The 15,374-nt window shown below is 47.0% G+C and overlaps 1 protein-coding gene across 9 annotated transcripts in view; it reads left to right on the top strand.

The window, feature by feature from the left end:
* Positions 1-15,356, top strand: part of plekhg4 (pleckstrin homology domain containing, family G (with RhoGef domain) member 4) — a 71,685-nt gene extending 56,329 nt beyond the window's left edge. For 3 of the 9 annotated variants that reach the window (XM_081705904.1, XM_081705901.1, XM_081705899.1), the window contains 12 exons: positions 5,468-6,345; positions 9,031-9,280; positions 10,379-10,468; positions 10,690-10,914; positions 11,135-11,305; positions 11,545-11,725; positions 11,895-11,996; positions 12,179-12,295; positions 12,386-12,613; positions 12,905-13,101; positions 14,117-14,179; positions 14,335-15,356. In XM_081705904.1, the coding sequence (XP_081562030.1) occupies positions 5,468-6,345; positions 9,031-9,280; positions 10,379-10,468; positions 10,690-10,914; positions 11,135-11,305; positions 11,545-11,725; positions 11,895-11,996; positions 12,179-12,295; positions 12,386-12,613; positions 12,905-13,101; positions 14,117-14,155 (2,478 nt within the window). In that variant the 3' untranslated portion in view covers positions 14,156-14,179; positions 14,335-15,356. Of the gene's footprint in view, positions 1-5,467; positions 6,346-9,030; positions 9,281-10,378; positions 10,469-10,689; positions 10,915-11,067; positions 11,306-11,544; positions 11,726-11,894; positions 12,051-12,178; positions 12,296-12,385; positions 12,614-12,904; positions 13,102-14,116; positions 14,180-14,334 lie in introns of those variants that run through there. The other 6 variants (XM_081705903.1, XM_081705900.1, XM_081705902.1 and 3 more) reach the window with 6 other exon arrangements.
* Positions 15,357-15,374: the final 18 nt, after the last annotated feature.

The raw sequence follows: 15,374 nt of genomic DNA, 5'->3' as shown, positions 1-15,374 counted from the left end.
CCTTTTCCCCTGTGAACCTTTCTCAGGCTGGGCTTGGCTTCTGTAATCCCAGGCAAAGGGCCACGTCAGGTAGCTTTACACTTTACCATTATCTTGCTGTACCTCCTAGCAGTGCTGTTCAAATCTCTGTGGAGATTGTGGGTTGTTTTACATTGGTCTCACTGTAGCAGGTGAATAGAAAGGGCGTCTTGAGACAACGATTGAACAGAGCATCTGAACAGTCTCTTGGCATAAGTAATATGTCTAGGATCTCAGTGACATCATGTTGCAGGGCACGGTCCTGTTTCCTGTAAGGACCACTTGTTGTATTGTAAATTCATCAGGGAAGGTACTGTGTAACCCGGTGACCCATTTGAAGATGCATCTGTTATCATCTGTGGACTGATGGTGTTTGGGAGAGTGAGAGGCTCTGTTTTCAGGGTGGAGGCCTTCGGAGGGTGGGTGGTGGTGGGTCAGCCTGCCTGTGGAGACGGTGCAGAGTTTGTAAAGGGATCTTCGTAGTCGGTAGATGGGGTCAGCGTCCTGGACAGTGCTGTCGTTATCTAAAGGCTGTGGGGTGGCTGTCATTAGTGTGTGTGTGTGTGTGTGTGTGTGTGTGTGTGTGTGTGTGTGTGTGTGTGTGTAAAGTTCTGATTTTTAATCTGTTTCCTGCCCCACCCCCACAGTAATAGACATGTCCTTTTATCATATTGCTCTTCTGGTTCTAATGTGCGTTACCCCCCTCAGGGTCGCTGTTGGAGGTGGAGACCACCTAAACACAGTAACCACCACATCCACCTCTTCTCCATCACCCTGTGACATCCCCTCTGCTTCACCCCCTCACCCCCAGTGAATGGCAGGAGTACGGTCTCAGAGCACAAAAACAACTCTGTGCTCTTTTAATTAGGCCTGTCAGTCCATTTTACCCACTGAGTGAATTTCTCCTTCCCCATGTGTCCAAGTGTGTGTGTGTGTGCGTGCGTGCAGGGTAGAGCTCCAAACCACAGGCCTCTGTCAGACCTCCATGCACGCCACACTAGAAGCAAAGAAGGGCAAACAACTGTTTTGGAGCAAACTCCCCGGTCCTCAGGGGGTGTAGTGAGCTAAAGGCTGACTGCTTTGGTGCACAGCTTGTTAATGGCGTGTTGACTGATCACTGGAGCGTGCTAACTTGACCTCTCACTAATGAGGCACCTGTGTGATATGAGCTTCAGTAGCAGCTCTCGTTCACACCCGTACCGGCGCCGAGCGGGAACGCCCTGCTCTAGCCGGCTGCTTTGATCAAGCGATGGCTGGTGACTGAGGTGGCACTTTCAGTGTAGCGTGAAGGTGAGGCAACAGGTGGAATTAGCGTTGTCATAGTGACGGAAAGCTTGGGTCCAGTGATCTGGAGTTCTCCTCTCCCATCAGTGAAGCCCCCTTGAACACAATGTGAAGGTGGAAACACCGTGGGTCCTTGTCAGACGCTACTGTTCCCTTCACAACATTTATTTGTTTCCGCAAGGCTCCTTTTTGCTTTTGTACTGATGCTCTGTGTGGTGAGAATGCTCATATGAAAATGTGTTCGTGAATACGTGTGTGTGTGTGTTTCTGTGTCATTAGTGGAGTAGGCCTTAAATTGATCAGTATTATGTTTGGATCTGATTACTATCACTCCCTTGGTTTGGTCAATCTCCATACTCTCCCAGTTCCTTTTTTGGGGGCTCTCAATCAAATTATACTCAAACAAACACACACGCGCGCCTCCCTCTGACACACTGCCCCTAGGTCACTCACAGTGTGATGTCTAATAACACACTTAAAACAACCTCGACCCTGCCCCCCCCCCACTACACTATTATATTAGTGTATTTACCCAAACACATCTATAGAGTTTTACTGGGTAATTACATTGTAACTAATTTTCTTGGTGTACTTCTAATTTTGTCCATGAGGTCTTTTCCACTGCATATGTGAAGTCATAAAACAGTGGGAAAATAGTTGCACACACTGATTACTAACCCTATAAAAGTGTGAGTGACATAATATTCTGAGTTTACAACAGCATGCTGGTATAATTTGGTATGAAACCTATGGAAAAACGTCTAACATGAGGCTTTGAGGGCTGTTAATCCCCCCTCCCGGTTAAGATAGAATGGTTCGGCCCCACTCCCCCACCAGGAGGAGGCCCTGCCTCAGTTACCCCTCCAGGGTTGAAGTGATTGGCTCCTGAGGAAGGCTTCACCAGGGCAGGGGGGGGTACACAGCTTGGGCACACACTGGCTCCCTGCGGCCAGTACGGCTGATCTCTTCTCTCACTGTTATTACACACACACATTTCACTCTTCATTGTGTCAGTCTGCAAAGCACATGTCTCTTATTCATGTGGTCATAAGGAATGAAGGCACAGTTTTGCTCATCTCTCTTTCTCTCTCTTGCTCTTTTTGTTCTTTTCTCTCATGCTTTCTCTCTCTCCATTTTTTTATTTTCTCTCTTGCTCTCTGTCTCTTTCTCTCTCTCTGCTCTTTCATTCTCTCCACTTCTCTAAAATCGTAACTGTCTCTCAGTAGCGAACAATAAATGCAGGACATCCCAGGCTCTCCTAGGGCCTCAGACATGCATGCAGAGACTAGTGGGGTGTGGAGGTGCCCAGGGGACTGGTGGGGTTCAGGGGGCGCTTTTCTCTGCACAGCAGCTGCTGCCTACACCAGACCCCCTTCAGACAGCTCGGTATAAGCAATATGATTACCCTAATGTACACCCAATGCAGTAACCCCAAGACAGAGGAAGCGTGCATCATCTGTCATGGTTGTGTGTGTCTGTGCGTGTGTGTTTTGTGTGCGTGTGCATCATCTCATAGCACACAACACAGCGCTGTAATTTACAGTAATTTCATTTCATGCTAGTTGCATCATCTGCATCAGTCAGGCAGGTGATATTCCACTCTGATGGATTGGCTGTTGTCTGTGCTGCTATGTCACCTGATGAATCCGTAATTATACAAATCAGCTCAAATGAGTCAGACTGACCAGAGGCCCATTATCAAACAGGTGCAGAGGCCATAACAACCATCTCTGTTTATCAGATCTGTCAGCCACTGATTTTAGATTCATTTTATTAGCATTCCTTTAGTCTGCACCATCAGAGGCCAGATGGTGTATGATACGCATAACACCCTTGGCAGGGAAAAGAATCAAGATTATACTTGACTGTCAACTGCTTTAAATGCTGACAGTGATATGGTGTCTGAGCGCTATTTTAAAGTTATGTAAAGTTATCTGTTGTTTGAAATATGGGTTGAACATTAAGGAGGAAAAACGAGCAAAAACACTCTGGCTGAGGTTTATAAAGGAAAACGTTCGGTCTGAGTGTGGTCTCTCTACAGGGTCTTCGTTAGAGATGTCACAGGAGTCTCCCACCAGTCGGCGCTTGTCTCCCCGACTTACCGTGAAGTCTCCCCCTTCCCTGCCCTCCTACACCTCTCTCCTCCTATTTTTTTTTTCCGCTTCTGACCCAGCCACAGCAATCAGGGAATGCTGGGTTGAGTTGTTTATACGTTAACGTGGAAAGCCTCATGCTGTGAGCCCCAGACCACTAGGTCCAGTCCCAGACCCAGGGACTTCAGAACACTCATTGTATCCTGGTTAAGATGCACTGGCTCCATGAAGCAATCCAGGTCTAGTAGGTGAGGGTGTCATAACTCCTGAAGGAATTCCTAAACCTTAGCTAAAGATAAAATGCTCAGAATGAAAGACATACACACAACAAACACACACACATACTGAGAAAAACACATTCTTGGCATGACTCGAGTATGAGATCAGAGATTGGCTGCGGTCCTAAAACCTTTTCCTGCTTTTTTCTTTTCTTTCATTTTTTTAGGAAATAATAAAGAAGATTTCTTTCAAGTGTTAAAACGTCCTCTCGACCCTCTTAAGCTGCTGGAGTTTCATTTATGCATGTATACAAAAGCTTGGAGCCCCCCCGCCCTGTTTCTCTCTCCCTCTTCCTCTTTCTTCCTCTCTTGGTTTCTCTCTCTCTCTCTCTCTCCCTTTTGTGTGTGGTTGCATGGGGCCTTTAGAGGTGCCTCCTCCAGGCTTTCTAATTCAGCGCTCACCAAACACTCCTACCACACACACACACACACACATTCACACTTCAAAGGACCTTAAGCGCTCTCCACTATGATGTCATCTTTAGCCTGTCTGTGACATTACAAGCATCAAATAGTCTGATCAGAAAGAGTGAATTGCCGCATTGATATAAAGTGTTTAATTCAAGTCCTGTAATGGAGAGGTGGTCCGTATTAGATCAGGGAAGCTGTGAAAGAGAGACGGCCTGGAGGCTCTGACCCCTGCGTCTGTGAAGCCTTTTATGGGCCTTCCCACCTGTGTGTGGACAAATTCTTTCTCAACACCATAACAAGGTCCGGGATGCCCAGAAGGTGAGGCCCACAATCCTTCTGTTTTCTAGTGTGTCATTGGGTTTGGACCTAACTCTTAACAATGTATTATTATTTAACTGCCCCAATAATAAAATCAGTAATAAAACCAAAATTTTTGTTGATTTATTATAAATTACTAATTATTTCCTGCAAGAGTAGCATCTAATATTTAGAGATCATCGGTTTTCCCCCCTCTCCCCTCTCTCTCTTTCTCTCGTGAGCCATTAGCAATATGTATTGTTAATTTGAACTGCTAATTTGAAAAACAGAGAGAGATGGCATATGACAGCTCGAGTGCGAGGAGAGGAGTGTGTGAAATTGTGTGTGTCAGCTCGGCGTGATGGACTAATATCTCCTGAAAAACACAGCACTTGGACAGAGTTTGTAGAGTGATAGGACGTCACCTAGCAGCCCGGATCGCACCCTGGAGGGGTAGGCGCTGTTGTCTCTAATCACGGGCAGGGAGCCCGAAAAAGCACGGAGGGTTTTGTCTGCCACTTCAGGAATCTCAGAGCTTTGCCGTGTCGGAATGCCGGGGCCCGTGAGCCTTTGATCGGCCCTAATTCCCCCCCACACACACACACACCCACAGCCCTCCGCATGAGGCCAGTTTAGGACAGGACTCAGAGAGAGACAAGGTCCTAGTCTGTGAGAGACAGGCAGAGACACAGTGGTGGTGCTCCACAGCACTAAGGCTACCAGCTGCTGATGTGTTAAAGCCATACTTCCTCCATAAATATGTTTATATTTTACTTCAAAGAGGTGTGGAGGGTCTCTCTCCCTCTCACCCTCTTTCTCCCTCACTCCCTTTCTTTTTCTCAGGTTTAAACACACACACACACACGCGCACGTGCGCACACTCCCTCAGCAGGAAAGCGCCTTTATGACGTCCCTTTTCCAGGCTTGTCTTCTCATGGGCTTGCTATCATGATATATTCCAGTCTGCCTTGTTTCTTTTACCTGCTATAGGCCACACACACACACACACACACACACACACATGCTGGGCTTTTCTTTGTGCCATCTTTGTGCTCACCGCACCGTTTCTCTCCACATCTCTCGCAGGCGTATGAGTGGGCACTGGAAGGCATGAGGCACTTGGCCTGCATCAGCATGGAGGACTGCAACACGCCCGAGAAGAGTCAGGGAGTAATCGGTTGCCTGGAGACGTACCGTGGCCAGCACCCGTCCATACCCGACGCCCGCTTCCAGGAGATGAAGGACCTGGCTGGGGAGCTCAGGAGTGACCAGGGCCTCAAGCAGTGGAAGTTTGCCTGGTCCAAGTGCCAGGAAACCAAGCAGATGTTTGAGAAGAAACTGGAGGCAGCCTTGCGTGCACGCCGCTCACTCCCAGCAGGGGATGAGCCCAGACAGGCCGCCAGCTCCCCCCGGAGGCACTCAGATAGCAGCACCCCGCAGCAGGAGCGCAGCGGCAGCCTGTCTTTCTCCGGCTGGGCGCGCGAGAGGTTCTCCTCCATCTCCAGCAGCTCATCTACTCCCTGCAGCCGCACGGACTTGCCAAAGAACCCGACATGGAGCCCCTTCCACCCAGAGCACCGGATTCCCCACAGAACCTGCCTCAGTTCGCACTGGCTAACACGCAGCACTTCCTCGGAGAGTGCCCCCACACGGACCTCCTGCACCTTCAGTCCGTGCCTTCCCTCTCTGGTGGAGACAAAGCGGCGGGTCCTGCGGAAAACCCAGAGCTTCGACGCCACCGCCGGGGGTGAGCCAGTCGAGTCACGCTATGGCACGTGTCAGCGGACGCTGAGCGAGCCGGCGCGCAGGGGGAACACGGGGGTCTTCATCAGAGGCCTGGAGGTTAGCAGCACGGAGGTGGTCGACCGGCCCTACAGCCCACGGCTGGCGCCCGCACATGGCTGGGTATCAATGGACACGCACCGCGAGGGGAGTCCTGCCCCAGAGCCACGTACCAAGGGCAGGTGGGAACACACACACACACACACACATACGCACACATCAGAGACTCTCAGTGCAGTCCTCAGGAAGCCCCAGCCTGTGCCCATTTTTTCTCAGGTTTTTGTCTCAGTATCATGTCCCCTGGGCTGAGTTATCATTCAGCCATTGTCTCCTTTTGTCCAGTGAATTATACCAGACTGCACCTCTGGTATCCATCGCTGAAGTGCGCACACACACACACACACACACACACACACACACACACACACACACACACACACACACACGCTACAACTCTCATACATGTGCTAGTGTGCTGGACAAAAAGCGTTAATCTAACAGCAAAACAGTGGATGTCTATTTTTTTCTTTTAAAAGAAAAATAAATTCCTTGCAGTATTGGGCGATTAACCACCTGGCACGCACACACACACACCCCTGCCATCATCAATCCAGTGCAGGTCTGTTTCTGGAAACCTTTGCCTAACCAAACACACTGAACAGTGCAGCCAACACACACAACCACACCAGGATATTTTAACAGCTCTCTCCTTGCACAAACATACTTTGACAACCGTCACTTTGACATAACACACACACACACACACACAGACATATTTTCTCCCCTCTAAAATACTCAGTGCCCTATACAGAGTAGCTGTTTGCAGACTCCAGTCATGTGTGAAAGTGTCCCCCTGTGTGTGTGTGCATAAAACTGTAAGGAGAGTGTGTGTGGGGGGTGGGGTAATTCAGCCTCATAATCATTCATCTATAAGGCAGTGATGTCTTTTCCAGAGCAGGGCCCCCGTTCTGTGCTAAGCCCCTGGGAGAATGCTTTGGGCCCCTGATGTCTCTCCCAGATGAGAACTGTGCAGGGGGCCACAGGGGGACTTTGAAGTACACAACCTACTCTAAGACATTTCAGCCATTTATAAGCACATGGGAGGGAGGTGGGGAGGAAAGCTGTAAAGAATATATACACAGAGACAAGGTTTTTGTGTGTGTGTGTGTGTGTGTGAGAGAGAGAGAGAGAGAGGGAGAGGGAGAGAGAGGGGGAGAGGGAGAGAGAGAGAGGGGGAGAGGGAGAGAGAGAAAGGGAGAGAGAGAGAGCGAATGAGAGAGAGAGAGAGAGAGAGGGAGAGAGAATAACTTGGTCTTATATACACAAATTTTGAGCAAGCCAACCTTCATTATAGGTTACATAGGTTGCAAGTGCTACCATGAGCTTCTTTAGTCATGAGCTTCTTTTTACATTACATTACATTTTTCTCTCTACATTTGTCATTTACACAAGATAATTTCTTCTTAGGCAAGATGGCAGCTTCTTTGTTCTTGCAGCTGTTCTGTGAAGGTGGTGGTTAAAAGCAGAACTTCTCATCTTGCACGCCTTGTTAAGACAGTAACGAGACTTCACTTGGCCATGCGAGGACGAACGTTTGTCGGGAAGAGGCCTGGTCATGCAGTGGTGTTTACGCTGTGTACTTCCATATGAAATAAGCAGCATGTGTTGTGATCTTGAGACCAGCCCATCTGTTTTCATTATGAAGGGTTGGATAAGCTGTGAGTGTGCATTAGTATGTACACTGGTTGGATAAATTGTCCCATGTGATTCCCAGTGTTTGTAGGTGTGTATGTATATAATACCATAATATGCTGTAATTATCGCTATTGAAGATAATGTTGTAACATTACTATTACAAGTATTACTTGTAATAATAGTTTGTTAATAGTACAGTCCTCAGGAAGCCTCAGACAGTCGAAGTTTTTACACACAAAAACCATACGAGCACACAGACGCACAGACAGACTCACACACACACACACACACACACACACACACACACACACACACACAAACAGCCAGCCAGACAGACACACTCACAGACACACACACACACACATACACACACACAGACAGCCAGACAGACACACACTCACACACTTACACTCACACACGTTTTCCACGTTTGTATTAGAGGTTTTTGTGCATTTTTATGAATTAGGACTCATAGTTAAAAAGAGATCCACCCATGTTGGATTGCTTCCAGGTGTTGACAGTATGTAGCTCTGACTGACAGGCTAAAGAGGGTGTCACTAAAGAGACTCACTCAGTCTGCTGAATCTGATCATGTCTGTCAGTCAATCAGCAGAGTCGTAAAAACTGAATTATGTAACGGTGAGGAGTAAGGTGGCAGACGCATGTGCAGAGAAGAGCGAGATTTATTAGGGCCAAATCCAACGTTGTAGTCGTTAGGTTAGTCCAGGGTCATAGAGCAACACGGAGAGCACAAGGATACATGACCACAAACAAACAAATCACACGAAAGCAAACAGGGGAAGCAAAGGCTAGGAATTACATAAACAGACTTGGAAAAACAAAATGGCTTTACTTACATGCAGACTTACAGTGAACAGCCAAGACACTGAGAACAAGACAAAGTTTAAACACATTAACTTAACAAGACAGAAATGAGGAACAGGTGAAAGTAATAACAGGTGTGGAAAATCAAAGAGGGGTGGAGAAAATGAAACACAAGACAGGGAAACCATGGAACATGGAAGCGAGGAGGGACCAACCATGACATTTTGGTGACATTTGAGTAGCAGTTCCATTAGCTAATTATCCAGTTATTAAAGTTACGTATTAGCTACTCATGAATTAATAATGGATTATTAAATAAGTCCTAAAACTTCCAACTTTTCTCTCAGTAAACTGCGGCACATCGTGGACGAGATGGTGACGACGGAGCGCGAGTACGTGCGCTCGCTGCGCTACATCATCGAGCACTACTTCCCGGAGATGGAACGTCGCGACCTGCCACAGGACCTGCGTGGCAAGCGCAGCGTCATCTTTGGGAACCTGGAGAAACTGGTAGACTTCCACAGCCAGTACTTCCTGAAGGAGCTGGAGAGCTGCTGCAACCACCCGCTACGCGTCAGCCACTGCTTCTTGCGCCACGTAAGAACTGATCTGGGACCAGCTACCTGGTGTGGGTGTGCGGTCGGAGATGAGAGCTGACACTACTAGGTCAGCACTTGCTGCACTGTTTAAAACTAGGACCCTTGAATACAGGGGTGGGCAATATATCATAAAATAATAATATCATGATACTAAACATTTTCATAACAGATGTTGCATAGTACATTTACTTTTTCTGAGGATTGTTATCAAGTTGACAAAGACACAATGTACCAGCTAAACACTAGGATCATCCAATCAGCTACGGTTTTAATTTGACAGTGTGACAGTACATATAATTCTCCTGCCTTATAATAGGTGGTATTTTATTCAGTGAAATATACTGATATACTTGGTCATGCGGCACATTTCCTGTGAAACAGAAGGGCAAAAATTAAACCAAATCTCGTGAAAAATTTAAGGTGGTGAATTCACTAGTTCAAATCAGTCTTACTGAACTAGGCGTCATCTCTGTCTGACGCCCATGCAGAGGTCTGCCCTGTTCTTGTACGCTAAGTAATTATCAAGGGTAGAAGGAAAGAAGAAACAGGTTGTTGTTTTTTTGTTCGGTTATTCTAATCTTTGCCTCCAGGCCAGTATAAAGATGTTAAATGGATGCTCTACCAAGTCTATAAGAGAGAGCAACTGTACAAGTGCATTCAAATATACTACTTAACCTAAATGAAATTCATAAAACAGGTACTGATCTGCAGACACCTGGGAAACGCTGTGACTCAGCCCCGCTTTTAACCCGCCCGTCGAGAGAGAGAGAGTGTCCGTGTTTAATGAAGACTGGCGCAGACCCCTCTCTGCCTGCAGCGGAGACTCCATCATATGCTGCAGAACGTCCTGACACATTCCTGGCACAACCAAGGCCTCTGGCTGTTCCAAATTAATGTAAAACACATCAAGCAGTTTGAACCAGGATGATGAAAAATGGGCTTCCAAATAAAACTTCAACTGGGAAATAAAACGCCTGTTTCCTCTGTGTTCAGTGTATCCTGACCAGGAGTGCCAGCTTTGTCCCCAGGGCAGACATGCTGGATAGAAGGATAAAGATATCAATGCTGATGCTGTTTTTCTTTTCTACATTTGCAGCAAGACCAGTTTGGAATGTATGCCCTGTACAGCAAGAATAAGCCCAAGTCAGACACCCTGCTGGCCAGCCACGGTAACACCTTCTTCAGGGTGAGTGACCGCACTAGTGCACTGCCCTCGAGTCACTGTATCAGAGTAAATGATCACAGTGGAAGGAATTTTTCAGCTAGCCATCATCCTAGCGGCAATAACGTAACTGTATATAACCACCACGTTCCACCTTGTTTGCGTGGAGGGCGTTTGTCACGTCCTGTGTCATCTGACATCATCTCTCTCTCTCTCTCTCTCTCGCTCTCTGTCCCTCGCTCCAGAATAAGCAGTTGGAGCTTGAGGATAAGATGGACCTGGCATCCTACCTCCTGAAGCCCATCCAGCGCATGAGCAAATACGCCCTGCTCCTCAAGGACCTCATCAAGGAGGTGAGCGACACCCAGGAGCAGGAGCACTCCTACCTGTGTGCCGCCACCGAGATGGTGAAGTTCCAGCTTCGCCATGGCAACGACCTGCTCGCCATGGATGCCATCCGCGACTGCGACGTGAGTCACCAACACAAATGCCCATAATACCCATCCCACCTTCAAAAGTAGCTTAACGCTCCTGTTCTGTCTGCAAAAAGTGACTCACTAGTATTCACGACAGAAATCCATTAGTAGTCCTTATCCATTATTTATCCATTACTTATGGGTCAGTTTCCCAACATGGACATCACGTGGTTCAGACGATTTGCCCACACCTGCTCACTCACCTGTGCCTCAGGTGAACCTGAAGGAGCAGGGCCAGCTGGTGCGGCAGGACGAGTTCACCATCTGGTATGGGCGGAAGAAGACCCAGAGACACATCTTCCTGTTCGAGGACCTTGTGCTGTTCAGCAAACCCAAACGCATCGAGGGAGGCCTGGATGTGTACATATACAAACACTCCTTTAAGGTAAACCCACACCAGCTGAACGAGTGTTTACACTGATCACTGATCAGTGTAATGTGCTTCTGATCTTGTGTGGCAGTGCAGGTTAATGCAGCATCGCATTAAAAGCTTTGCTACCTGGGACAAGGTTCCCAGTATTCCCAGTAAGCATCTCAGTATTCAGATTGTCATAGTCGTTCCAGCAGTCAGGAGATTACCTTCTGAAATGGACGGTGGAGTTTCATCTATTGCGTGCACTGCAGACCGCTGATGTGGGGATGACAGAGACGTCAGGGGACAGCGGCCTGCGCTTTGAGATCTGGTTCCGCAGAAGAACATCAAAGAACCAGACCTACATCCTCCAGGCCTCTACCTCCGACATCAAACACGCTTGGACTTCCGACATCGCCCGCATACTGTGGCAACAGGCCACACGCAACAAAGGTGTGTGTGCACAAGAGAGAATGAGTGAAACAGGACAGTTGAGCTGACATGGTGTGTTTTGGAGAATGACAGAAAAGAATAAAGGAGTGAAGAGTGTGTGTTTAAGTTCTCCCGTTTCTCAACATCTCAGCATGTTTAGTAATAATTAATTCTGTATTTGTGTCCATAGTGGGCCCAGGCCTACAGGAAGAGGCTTTCACACACTCCTCACTCCTGTACTCCTGTACCCACAATTTAACAAGACATCTGAGGAGAAAGAATATTAAAAATGGTTTGGCCTTTGAAAGCAGCTCGGGTTCAGACTCTGGCTTGGCACAGTAAATTTGTAGGAACACATTCCTGCTTTCTGATCACTGTCCACGTTTTATATTTCTGTACGGATACTCTAAGATGTTTTATTTGTGTTTGTGTGTGTGTGTGTGTGTGTGTGTGTGTGTGTGTGTGTGTGTGTAGAGATCCGTATGCAGGAGATGGTCTCTATGGGTGTGGGCAATAAACCTTTTCTGGATATTAAACCCAGTGATGCTGCTATCAATGATCGTGCTATTGATTACATCATGAAGGGTCGAGGTATGACCGTACATCTCCTGAACCTCTGCAGATGCACGTGTAGTCACGAACGCTTGATTTTACGCACACACGTACTGTCACTCTTCACAGGGGCCAGGACCAGGGCTTCCATCGCCGTCTCCCTGTTCGACCACTCAAACCCATTCAAGAGAGCTGCTGTGGCAGGGGCAGGTGGACCCCCGTCCTCCACACTGTTGGGACCCCTCAACCTCCACATGTACAGCAGCCAGACGCTGCTACATGGGGAGCGACCTCTCATCAGCCCCTGCATCGAGGAGGACGAGCTGGAGAACGAGACCAGCAGCCAGCCCTCCATGAGTATGCACACCCCGCTTTTACAAGCCACTCCTGGTGAAAGTACTCCCAGCTCTTTAGAGGTACAGCCCACAACACGCTTAAGTTTAACGCGTGAGTGGTGCAGTGATGATATGGCCTTCATCCTTTGGCTAATTGAAAGAGAAGACTACAAAGTGTAGCAATCTATAGTTGGGGTTTTTTCCCTTGTCAAGGAGGCAAAGAGACTAACTAGTTGCCCTAGATGTTTTGAATACACTTGATACTTGGCTGTGTGTGAATGTTGTGAAGAAACACAGCGCTGTGTGTTTGTAGCTACAGAGAGTTCAGGATCGTCCTCACACTGTCTCTCAGGCAGCGGCTCAAGCGGTTCGGACAGTGGCTGTGTGTCCAGTCACCTCCCCGAGCCTCCATGTGAGGAGCCCAGCTTTCCCTGTGACAGCACCAGCTTGTCCTCCATCGCCTCTCCCTCCAACCAAAAACCACGTTTCAACAGCCAGTACATTTCAGCGGTCAGTATTGGTGTGTGTGGGGGTGTGTGCACATCTGATGAGTACACCTCGACTTTGGCATACAATCCAACGTTTCCAAATCCAACAGGAAACAATGTGAATTACTTGTAGGCCCGTTTTCTGTCATACTGTCAGCTAAGCCCACATGTCTTGTAATGTTTTTTTTTATTTTTATAAGCAGTCTCTTACTCTCTTCCTTTGAAATAGTCCACTAAATACAAAGAAGAAGAATTTATAGTAGTACTTGGATTAGGAAATCAGAAGGAAAACACTTTGGAGATTAGAGGGTGAAGGGAGGACTGCTTGCGATTGTGGTGCTATGGAAGAAGACGTCTGCCAGAAGGAGCTCTCCCCTGTTTAATTCTCCAAACTCTACCCAACCCTTCACACCAGGCCTCTGCCCATCCCTCACTGCACCCCTTCCTCCTTTGTCTCCATCCTTCAGTATAAAGACCAGCCTCCTGCATCTACAGGGACTACCCAGCACTCTGTAGATGCGACAAAATTAAACATCCATATACAACAGAAATAAGACCATTTGAATATGAAATTCTCCCTAGAACACTCCCCCCATGCCCGAGTTAATTCTTCACGGTGTAATCAGATGGTTCAGGTTTCATTGAAAAGAAAAGTGTAACCCTGTCCAGACAGTCTATGTTAACTGGACAGTGTTTTTGCATGTATGTAGATTATAAGAAAATAATTCTGTCTTCAGCAGTTTACACTGCCCTGCCTGGACAGTGTGCTATTGAGATATTTACTTATGTTTTCAGTTAATACCATTCACCTAATGAATCCTAACCTGTGCTATAATATTAGGCCTAATACACTTTGGTTTGCAATAGGACTTTCCATCTCCAACCCTCTTGTCTAGGGCTGATATTTTTCATCCTAAAGACTCACATGACCCTATTAAACTTTATTGAATCCTCTTGCCACAGTGTGACAGGAGCTGTTCAACCCTCGCTGATAACACTGCAGTAATAACCGCTTCCTGTCTCCTCCCCACCTACAGAAAGCTGCTCAGGTTATAGGCCCCTCCACTGTAGTGTGAACAGGTGCTGTAACCACTGCTGCTGTAGGTGCCACCAGACCACACACACACACAACCATGATCCCATCATCAGCTAACGACATATGAAACACTGCATGCTGAACTCAGACACGTCACGTTTGTTCTGATTAAGGGTGCTGTACGCTGGGTCTCTCATTCCTCCACGTCTTGTTTCACAGGTCTAACGTGCAGCTGGAGAAGACAATGTTACCACACAGACGAGGAATCAAGCCAGTATTTATCACTCCTCTCCCACTCTTACGACTCATCCTGTGGACTTCTGAAAAAGCTTGAAAATAGCACTGTTTAACACACACAAAAAAACACTTGTGAGCTTTCATGGCTTATATAGTTTGTTTGTTTGTTTTTTAAAGAAAGTTGATTTAAATATCGCTCTATTTATCTTCTTTTCAAAAGTTCTGGTACAGTAGTTTTCTGTACTTTGATAAATGATTGTAAATAATTGTTTTAGTTTACAGTAGTTATGACCTGTTTGTTTTTCCTCATTTTTCTATTGACCACTTCTGCTGTAAACTGCCTATGAGCAGACTCTGAACCACCTTAGTACCAGCAACTGTAGCTGAAATTGTGCCTACGCATGGAAAAATGTTCCTCGAAGCCTTCTAAAGCAGTAGATTCCATTTCTCTGACACCAGCACTGTTAGGCAGACTGTAGTATTCAATCTTTTATTCATATTCTATGCTGACCTGTGGCCAGTACATTCCGTTGGGATGCTACTCTGTGCTCATGCAGTTCCTCGCGCTTGTGACTTTTAATTATCAGCACTGTTCCTGGGTCAGTGTTCCTGTGGGACACAGTCCGGCAACCACTGGCCACTGCTTGAAAAGGTAGTAGTGGGAACAGTTGGTTTCAGTCTGCAGTCTTGTTTGCATTTTAGATACAACAGCAAAATGGACATAAAAATGTATATTTCCTGTAAATATTTGCACCACTGGTGCTGTGGTCCTAGCACACAGGAGGGTAAGGACTGGGATAACTGAACATGGATACACATTAGTCAGCCCAATAGTGAATCACAGAAGTGCCATTCTTATCAGCCACTATGAAAACATTGAGAGTTCAAACAGAAGCAGGACCTGTGTTTATACTTACCGCCAAAGTGTGAATGAGTATTTAAGTTTCATATTTCCTAACAAGTTCATATGTATTTAATAAAATTTGATTGCTTTGTATCCATAATAGTGTGTTTCAATTCAG

This window comes from Electrophorus electricus, chromosome 23 (genome assembly GCF_041902795.1).
Source record: "Electrophorus electricus isolate QZ-2024a chromosome 23, ASM4190279v1, whole genome shotgun sequence".
In the NCBI taxonomy this organism is placed as follows: Eukaryota; Metazoa; Chordata; class Actinopteri; order Gymnotiformes; family Gymnotidae; genus Electrophorus; species Electrophorus electricus.
Note: the sequence above shows the minus strand (reverse complement) of the source record. Positions and strands in the feature narration are given on the sequence as shown.